Genomic DNA, 10,187 nt, shown 5'->3' on the forward strand with positions numbered 1-10,187 from the left:
TAAATGCCTTTAACTAATGGAGGACCGCCTGGTTTAAGAGAGTTTGTTGACGACGACCTTCGTGATACCTGTTACCATAGCTGGACCGGCCATCGGGCATACCGGGCATTTGCCCGGTGGGCCGATGGTGATTTTTCGTTTTTATGGGCCGATGATTTTTTGTTTTTTTCTGGTAACGGTATAAACCAGGGGTCTGCAACCTTTAACACCCAAAGAGCCACTTGGACCCGGTTTCCACGCAAAAGAAAACACTGGGAGCCGCAAATACTTTTTGAAATCTAAAATGAAGATAACACTGTATATATTGTTTTTTTACCTTTATGCTTTGTGTGAACAACTAAAGTAAGTAAGTAAAGTTTACTTACTTTTCACCAGGGGTGATTTTAGCCCATTTTTGGGGGTGCTTCAGCCTACTCTGACTCTGAGCGATGGTGGTTGAGACGCAGCAGAGCGGAGGTGTAAGTGCCTGGCTTAAAACAGGACATGTTAGCTGCATTTAACCTTCAGTTACTCTTTGTATAGTTGGTAGGAGTCAGACCATGTTTCTTTTTAGCTGAAAAACATTACACCAGGTAACACCCGGTGTTGAAAGCGTGTTTTCCGACAATGTTTGCTACCCTACAATCCGTCCTGCTCTGTAGTAAAATCAGCGACATTTGACCGTCGTGTTGCTCCCATTGAAATGTATACAGCCTATTTAAAATCTAAAACTTTAAATTGTCCGCAGCCTGCTGTTGTTACCACTGTCCTGTTTGAAATGGATACTAACTAGCTAACTGACTGAATGCCCATTAACCTTATAACTCCTGGTGTGTGTGTGTGTGTGTGTGTGTGTGTGTGTGTGTTTGTGTACAGAGAGACAGCCAGGTTCATAATGGATATAAGGAAGTTTTTTTCGAAAAAAGGAGCCACATTCAGGTAAAAGTGTAAAATCAAATGATCCGTCAATAACGAATAATGTTGGATCAGTGTTTCAATATTTATATCTTTTATTAGATGTCCGTGTGGTTTGGTTTTTTTCCTTTTGGTTGAAAGTAGACTGAGAGAAGACTTTTTGTTAGTGATCTTAATAGACTATTTTTCATATTAATGTAATTTTTTTCATCTAATTGAATACAATCTATTTGTGTATGATTGTCAGTCCAAAGAGGGAGAGAGGAAAGAGGGAACGTGAGGAGAAAGTACAAGGTCAGGAAGAACCAGGTAAGAAAACAGACAGGGAACAGTGACAGGCACAACAGAAACTGTTAAACTGACAAAGAGAAAAAAACTGATTTTTCTCACACAATCAGGAAGTTGTGTCCTCCCTATATTAAAGCTGCTGTACAGAATCTGCTAAACAAACTGGGTTGAAACATTTTGACCCTCTTTAACAACATTCCAACATAACATTATCATTGATTGGGGAGATTAAAATTAATGATATATTTTTATGTGGTTCAGCCACAACTCTACTAAAACCTCAGCCAGTAATAGGTCAGCCAACTTTTGGACCGTCCAGTTGTCTGTATGACTGCCGCAGTACGTACATCACATTTGCACACTATCAGAAAGTGCCAAGCAGCCCTGGTGGAGTGAGGAGCTGTAAAGAGAAGCAAATGCTCTGTTTATATTCTACAAATGTTTTAAGCTTGTTTCAAAGATTCTGTACAGCAGCTTTAAATGTTTTCCAAAAGCACACATACACTTATCAGTGTTTCTCAAACTTTTTACAGTGTGTACCACCTGATAAAATGTCAAGCTCTCCTAAGGACCACTATGAAAGCATGAAAGTCATAAATCTTACAACACAAAATTATTATTATTACATTAGTAAAATTAGTATCTGCAATAAAGATTGTTTCATACATTGTATACATTCTACCACAGGCAAAGTTGCCTCCATATATTATGTTATAGTTTTTATTAATATTTTGTAATAATTTATTTGTAATAATTTATTCTGTTTTGGGAGTGTATTTTTATGTATCTGTATTATATTATACATACACATTAAAAGTGAATCTCTGTCCAAAAAATGCACTCAGTTTACTTTTTACTCACTGTGAGCATCATTCATTATTCTCCCAGTAATTCAGGTTAGGATATGTATTCCAATCCATTCTTCTTTGGCAGCATTTAAATAACCTTTATCAGATTTGATGGTTTTGTTACAGATTTTTCAAAAAAGTGTTTTGCTTTTCTTTCACAAATGTGGGGACTAAATTGTGTTAAAATGTACAAAGCAGTGATGTCATGTTTTGTGACAAGGACCCAGGCACAGAGAGACTTGATGAATTTAAGAATCTTATGATTTAATAAAGAAATTTGCAGACTTGCACAGAGATGGTAAAAATATGACTGATAACGGAGACGAAGATGACAGATGATGAGGACAGGGAGGAACAGGGGTTTGAATGCACCAAAGTGACAGTCAGAGAGAACTCGGGACAACATTTAAGGATGCAGGGACTGACAGAGACAGGTTTATCTTGCCTGGCTGGGCAGCTCTCTGGGTGCTCAGCACCCCCAAAGCTCTGATCCTAGAATCGCCCCTGCTTTTCACAGAGAGGCAGTCACAAAGCGCTGTACACAAATATTAAAATAAACAATACAATCAATAGACATTATACACAATGTAAAAGATCAAATGTAAATAATGTAAAGAATATAAAATACGTAGATCAACAAAAGGCTTGTTTGAACAGAAAAGTTTTTAACTGCTTTTTAAAAGAATCCACAGAGTAACTAAGGTGTGTTGCTTATGAAATCCATGAAGTGCTACAGAGAAAATTACATTTTATTTATGTAATTAACACATTTTGAACTCTTAAAGAAATATAACAAAAGGAAAGACACCCAGCTGAACTAAAATGATCCAGCAAACAAAAACTGTTGCCTAAAAACTGCCTAAATATGTATTTTACCTGGTTAATGTGTGTGGCGGGGCGTGGTCTGCAGCGCCGCTGCAGGGGAGGCGGACGCACCTGAGCGGCACCCGCAATCACGCCTCGCCACCAGTCTATGCTCTCTCTGCTGTTGTGTTGTCGGGCTGTGAGCTGAAAAGCTACAGCCGGCTGTATGCGTACAGCAACCGTGTGTGAAAAGTGGTCAGTAAAGAGATGCTGAAAAGCATGTTCATGCAAACATCGTCGGGTCTCCTGTGATATGTTTACAATAAGACTTATGGTCCCGAACCTCTGCGCACAGCATCTGCAAATCGGGGCTTTCATCTTTACGCAGGACTTTAAGCTGTCATCTGTGAGGCGTGAGCGGTGTTTGTTTTAACATAGTTCATGGTGGAGCTGCTGACATAATGTGGATCCGAAGATCCATAACTGGCGGTCGAAAGTCTCGATAAATGCACGGCGTTTCGGCGGGTATACCGGCTTCCGCGAGTGTGACGCTTATTTTGAGCAGTGAAAAAATAATATAATATAATTTTATTTTTATATTTCAAAATCACAATAATCTTCCAATTTAGAACTACAAGTTAAAAGAAGAACTAAACACAAATAAAATACACTTCAGCTAAATACTTCTAATTTATTTTCCCAAGCCACCCGGAGCCGCAGTATAGCGACAAAAGAGCCGCATGCGGCTCTAGAGCCGCATGTTGCCGACCCCTGGTATAAACAATGAAAGGTGGTGGATTGGTCAGATGCTGGCCGGTGTGTAAAAATAACTCAGTTGTTTGGTGGTGGCTATCGCAGAGCTTCCACAGATTCAGTAACATTAGCAAGTGGTGGAGGACAGCAGGTGGATGAGAGAAAGGGGAGGCAGGAGAAGGAGAGACCCGAGGCGGCCGCTGGTCCGAGTATCAGGTGAACTGAACTTCAGGTAAGAAGTTATGACCTGCAGTCTCTCTGAGTCAGATATAAACCAAGTTTAGGTGTAGTTTATTTTCATAGTGCTGACTTTTTACAGTCAGTTACAATAACTTGTACTGTGTACTAGCTAGCATGACAGAGTTTCTATACAGCTGGGTGGGTGCTATGATGTTACTGATAGTGAACTTTATTTTATTCATAAGGTTAGTTAGTAGAGTTGCCAACCATCCCGTAAAAAGACGGAATCGTCCCGCATTCAGAGAAAATATTATGCCTTTCCTATTGAGCTGAAAAGGAGCACAGTTTGTCCTGTATTTCAGCTAGAATGGAAAAAGACACAAAGCTGGAGTTATTCTGTCTTTAAGCTGTCAGCTGCCTCTTCTTCGCTCATTCTTTCCCCCTCCCTCTCCTGTTTCTACTTCAATGAACATGATCATAAAACTGATCAATGATCAGCTGATCAGCTTGTCTCGTTTATTTATCGCCCACTTTGCGCCAGAAAGAGGAAACCAGCGGATGTCGCGTTAAACAACAGCTACACGTTTAAGCTTGATCAGCTGTTGTTAGAATTTATTTAATATTACTTTTTAGTATCAGCTGATGTTTGCTGGAGCCACAGCTGTTAAGCTGCTGGTCATGATATCGGTTTGTATATCTGGTGAGAGGGAAACATGAAGATGAAACCAGGAGACGTCCTTACTGAATCATCGGAGCTGAACAGGTGATGGAGAAACAGGTTTACCTTTTAGGTGACATAAATGAGTTGAAGGAAAGTTATGAACTGTTTCTGAGAGACAAATAACACCAGGATCCTTTTTTACGCTGACAGCTGGTAACTGTGCAGGGGCGGATCTAGCAAAGTTTTGCCAGGGGGCCTGGTGGGGCATTAACAGGGAAAAGGGGGCACAAAGAAATACGTTCTTATTCTCATTTAAAATGTCTAGCTTTTATTAAATAATTATCTGAAGATTACAACCAAAGTTTTTATCTGACGTAAAATGTATAGAAATCATACATATACCAACAAGACAGTGTACATCACTTTCACAACAGCGTCTGTTTTCATTCAAAAGCTTTATGGCTTTTCCTATAATACCTGGGGGGCCGGTCTCTAGTCAAAATGCCCGGGCCAATTTTTTGTCCCAGTCCAGCCCTGCCTGTTACCAGCAGTGTTGGGAAGGTTACTTTTAAAATGTATTCCACTACAGATTACAGAATACATGCCCCAAAATTTATTTTGTAACATATTCCATTACGTTACTCAGTGAGAATATTCTCAATACTTTGGATTACTTAATATATTATCAAGCTTTTTACAACTACATGAATCTACTATTGCTGTGTGATTTATTACTATTACTGAAGGCTACTCGCCATACCAATACCAACTAGATTTTTAAATCATAATATATAATGAGTTAACAGTAGGGTGGACATTAGGTAAGGCTGCACTTTTTGCAGCAATCTCGTATAGAAAAATATTTTGTGCACATATATAAAACAAGTCAGCGGCTCCAAACCGTAGTAAAGGGACCTCTGGCTAATATGTCGGGTTTGTGTTGGGCTCGTGTCGGGCTCGTAGCTGAAAACTAGTTTTACTTTGTTGTGTGGGTCAACTTCGCTAGCAAGAGACAGAGAGAGGCGTTGAAAGGCTGCTCCAACAGAACTTATTGATTCGGAGGAAAACACGAACACACTGTACAGTCGAGTTTTAATAGCTTACTTACAACTGGGCTCGTCGGGCACTCTTTTTGGCTGCAGTGGTTATTATTATATTTACATGCTTCATAGTATGCCTGTAACACTTTGCCTATTGCCTTCATATTAAATATTTTTTTGAATAATAAAAAAAACATTTCTTCACGTCATTATGCGGGCCGCAAGTAGGGGTGACATGGACCGCAAAATTGAGAGACAGGCATTAGAGCCTCTTAATGCGTGTTTTGTTTCCATTTCAGTCTGAATGCTTAGGTGGTTTATTTTAAACACCTATAGTCATAGAAGTGATTGGAATATCCGAATTCAATGACCTGGAAGGGCAAAAAATTTAGTGTTCTAATACCTACATTTTTCAGTAAGGGAGGAGACAAATATGATATTTCAAAATGCTTTTTTATTAAGAAGAGAAAAAAAACACATTGTAAGTAGGCTATTTACAGTTATGTGCAAAATAATAGCAGTCTAACATTACTAATGTGTTTAAGTACTGATTTTGGCAGAAATTGTGATACAAATTCATGACTAGGTGTAGCAGAGTAATGACCAACCAACAGACTAACAGGCATGACAGGCATGCTGCATAGAATGCAGACACTGCAATTTTTTAACAACCTAATATTTGCTTTCTTTGTTTTCAGTAAAAGAGAGAGAGAGAGAGAGAGAGAGAGAGAGAGAGAGAGAGAGAGAAAAGAAAAGAAAAAGATTGTTAATGTTGCATGGCTCCTACTGCCTTTTTATATATGAAATAAATACTATTAGGAACATGGAACCTTTCCTCTGCTATTATTTTTGCATGTAACTGTATGTCTGAGTCTGGATGTTATCACCTGACTCCACAGTTTCCTCAGCAGAGGAATTTTTTGACCCATTGTTTCTATTTCCTTAATGATAAAAATCCATGGCCAGTAAAAATAAACGCTGAGAAACTGTTTTGGCTTCTCAGCTTTTAAAAAGACAGACACAGAACCTGAATCTTGTTCTGTAAGATGTCATTTCTTCTTCTCATTGCTGCCATTTGCTTGATTAAATTGTTTGTTTATTCTTTATAAAGTTGCAAAGTATTAAAATTATTAAACAAGCAGCCTAAAATGACAAAATGTAGATTGTGATTGTAAAACTACTAGCCAGTGAGTAAAGGACAGTGCATTTAGAAAAGAAAGTGCAGGTTCCTGCTCCAGTTTACCTGCTGTTTAATTTACAGAGATTTGTAGTATTCACACATTGATGAGGTCGCATTATAGTAAGTGTCCAGTCAGCAAGAAAAACAAATTTAATGGAGGTTTAAGTACACAATGTGCTCTTCATTACAGTACAAGTATATCTGGATTATTTATTAAATGTTTTCATTTTAATTTAATTAATTTTATTTACTATGTGTGATTCTTATCACTCAGTACTCTTTGTGTAGGGGAGAACCAGGATTTGTAAAGGTTGCCGGCGAGCTTCGAGTTCCAGGGGATTTTCATAAATATGTTTTTGCTGCAAAAAAATTGGCACAAAAGGAATCAAAATAAGACAAAATGTGTTACAGCAGAGCAAAACATGTAACACAATGTAGCTCAATGATAAACATACTGTCTCGCAGATCAAAATAACTTCTATGTTAAAAATCCCACTAAAATTTAACTAAATTAAATATAAAACAGTTAACAGTAAATTTAACATAAATAGGTTTATCGTATGTGGTGGTACTGATTTTCTATATTTTCTATATCAGAGTTTAGCTGCATATCCAGATCTTCAGTGGAGAGGATGGCAAATCTCCTTGATCTTTCAAGTATACATTTGTAAATTGTCTACAAAGACAATCTAACTTCTCAGCAGAAAGTACAAAAATTATTCTAGTTACCGATGTCACAGTCGGAGACTGGGTGATATTTCTGTGAAAAAAATAGAAAGAGTTTGTTGAAATGTTGAGATGAAAGAGTTCGTTTCAGTGTCATGCGATTAGCATTACATTTTGCAAAAGAATGACTGGAGCCAACTTACTCTGGCTGTTTTTTGCAGAGTTGTCTCAGAAAGGTCAAAGCACTAATTATAAAGATCAGGAAACACACGCAAGGTACAATAATTGCAGCAATATGGATTTTCAATGTATTCCCAGCTTCCTCTGTAAAATAATAAAGGAACTCATTTGACTGCAGTTTTAATACTCAGTTAATTTCACTTAAATGTAAAAGCAAAAGACTTCTGGCTCTTATAAAATGTAACTTGTTGTAATTGTGCATCATGTCAAAGTTTGAAAGTCTGCATTTAAGAAGTACTCATGTACCCATAGTGTCTCTGCTCTGTATACAAACAGGAAAGCAAAGCCACTCTAACCAAAAGTGTTCAGGTGTACATATAGCGGTAGAAGAGTATATTAAGGGAAACTCAACTCTCCCCAGCCTGCTCTGAAAGCTTAACTTTTGATAATCACATGGAATATTTTTTAGATAGACTTATCTTTGATATCAAAGAAACAATGAGAAAGAGAGAGAGAGAGAGAGGAAGTGAGAGATAAGCTCTATGTATGGAAAGTCCCATTGCTTCCAGCCTTTTCCTGTTTTATGTTTATGTTTTTTTAAAGTGCTTTATAAATAAAGTTGATTATGGGGCCTACTCATCCCCACATTCAGTTATGATAAATGTTTGACAGTAATATTTTGTTTGGTTTTTGTAATCTGAAAAGTTGATAAACTCACCTGTAATGATGAGCTCCCATTTCTGTTCAAAGACTCCAAAGTCTGTGGTCGTTTCACAAGTGTAGTTTCCTGTGTGACTTTTCTGGGCTCTCTCTATGATTAGTGCATACAGTTGGCTTTCCAATGTGGACATATTTAGATTCAGGGGGGCAGCTGCAGGAAACGTCCTTATTCTGCTGTCTGAGGTTTTCTGATTACTGCTTAAGGTGACAGAGCGGCTGTTTGAGGTTTTCCGTGGCCTGAAACTAAAAAGACAAGTCCCATTCCTTCTCCATGTTAGTTGAACGAGGTCACTGATTGACTTATTGCTACAGTGCAGGGTCACTGTGCTCCCGACCATCCAGGAAGTGCTGCTACCTTCTGAAGGGGATAAAAAATAAACACTGTGGAAATAAAGATTGCATCCACAAAATTTTGTACTGGAGTTAAGCTGCACTGACTGAACTAAACAATCAAGTTTGCTAACAATAATCCACAACATCCTCCAAACTGTCTTCTTTTTTATTGTTTTTATGGTTGTTGTTGTTGTTTTTACAATAAACCTCTTAATTAGAAAGAGAAACATAACTTATAATCATCATCACAGAAATTGCTAATACCTGCTTGCAAGAAAATACAGGAGAAGCAACATATTAGAGTCAAGGTCCAATTGATGTCCAGGTATCTTGAAAGGTTTTCCATCCCCACTTGAAAGAAAGATCCATTTAGAAACAACATTTTAAAAGTAGCCACCTTATAATATAACAGATGAATTGTAGATATTTGTACACTGAGATTCATGTAATACATGTGATTATCAAGAATGTCTTGTACAGAACAGTAGAAGAATTTAAATATGTCTCATTGCAAACAGATAACCTATAATTCCAGTAAGAAAGATCACATCCTGTGTAAACCTAATGCAGTAACAACAGAAATAGCAACATTTTCTTACCAGTATTGAGTCATATGCTGTTTGGTCCTTATCTCTATACCAGACCTTTAACACGTTTTAGGCCACAAAAACAAGTAAACTGTATATATAATAATCATCGTAATTATACAGTAGACCAGCTATAGATTGTATGCAAAAGATTCAACCTTGCCCAAGTACTTATATTAGAGTTGTTTCCATACAGGAAGTGAATGACTTTGGTCGCTGACCATGTGAGTAATCCACTTTTCTTGATTGGCTGGATGTTGTGGGGGTGATATTCATTGACAGTGACGCTGACAATGAATGACCACTGAGTAAACTAAAAGTTATATCTTTCTTTTTTTTTACAGTTATTCGCACTTTAGATGTCTGCTAACTTTAAAACAATTCATGATAACTCTAAATCTTTGAAAAAGAGAAATAATATAAGAATTTCCCATTACCTGAATTGCAAATTATTGATTTCTGATGTTCTAAAGATGTATTTATTCCATCTATGGCCATAACCAGAAATGAAGTCACCGAGACCTGTTCCCATATATGATATTAAAGATTGGCGTAGCTTCTGTGACATCACCCGCAGGTTTATGATGTCCATTCTCAGGCCTCAAAATAAATGTTTCCACAATTACAATGTTGGTTTAAAAAAAAAAAAGATGTGACAACAAACAACTGCAAAACTGCGCACTCACTGGCTAACAATTTATCAACCACGAATCACAATGAGCATACCATACACAATTGTCTATATTAAGGATTTTCTGTCATAGATTAACAAAATAGGCTTCATTTTCCCAAAGCGTCTATGGGAAATCTACAACGTTGTGGCGCACCCTACTATGCCTCTAACTGGGAGTATTTAGGAAGTTAGGTTGACACATGATTGATCAGGAATGATTGATCCAGACATAAGGACTGAGTCAGAGGCGCAGCAGGGACCAAATGCATTGAGTAAGTGACTTTTCCCCTTGTGTTAATTTGATTTTAAATGAAGAAGTATTTTCTTATTCTTTTTAATTTCCTTTTATTTCATTGTTTTATACTCTCAACACACACTCT

At 37.5% G+C, this 10,187-nt stretch overlaps 1 protein-coding gene across 3 annotated transcripts; it reads right to left on the minus strand.

The window, feature by feature from the left end:
* Positions 1–6,222: 6,222 nt before the first annotated feature.
* On the minus strand, positions 6,223–9,467 carry LOC146500572 (uncharacterized). 3 transcript variants are annotated; one of them, XM_085135819.1, is made up of 6 exons: positions 9,147–9,464; positions 8,812–8,898; positions 8,213–8,572; positions 7,518–7,638; positions 7,378–7,408; positions 6,223–7,007 (listed from the first exon to the last, which is right to left on the minus strand). In XM_085135819.1, exons 2-6 carry the CDS (start codon positions 8,891–8,893, stop codon positions 6,915–6,917), a joined length of 687 nt encoding a protein of 228 aa, XP_084991945.1. In that variant the 5' UTR covers positions 8,894–8,898; positions 9,147–9,464; the 3' UTR covers positions 6,223–6,914. The 3 variants fall into 3 exon arrangements, 2 of the variants coding, with proteins under 2 accessions (XP_084991945.1, XP_084991944.1); XM_085135818.1 differs by having other exon boundaries at positions 8,812–9,467; XR_014869845.1 differs by having other exon boundaries at positions 6,982–7,007; positions 7,518–7,559; positions 8,812–9,460.
* Between the last annotated feature and the right edge of the window lie 720 nt (positions 9,468–10,187).

This window comes from Neolamprologus multifasciatus, chromosome 16, assembly GCF_963576455.1.
Source record: "Neolamprologus multifasciatus chromosome 16, fNeoMul1.2, whole genome shotgun sequence".
Classification (NCBI taxonomy): Eukaryota; Metazoa; Chordata; class Actinopteri; order Cichliformes; family Cichlidae; genus Neolamprologus; species Neolamprologus multifasciatus.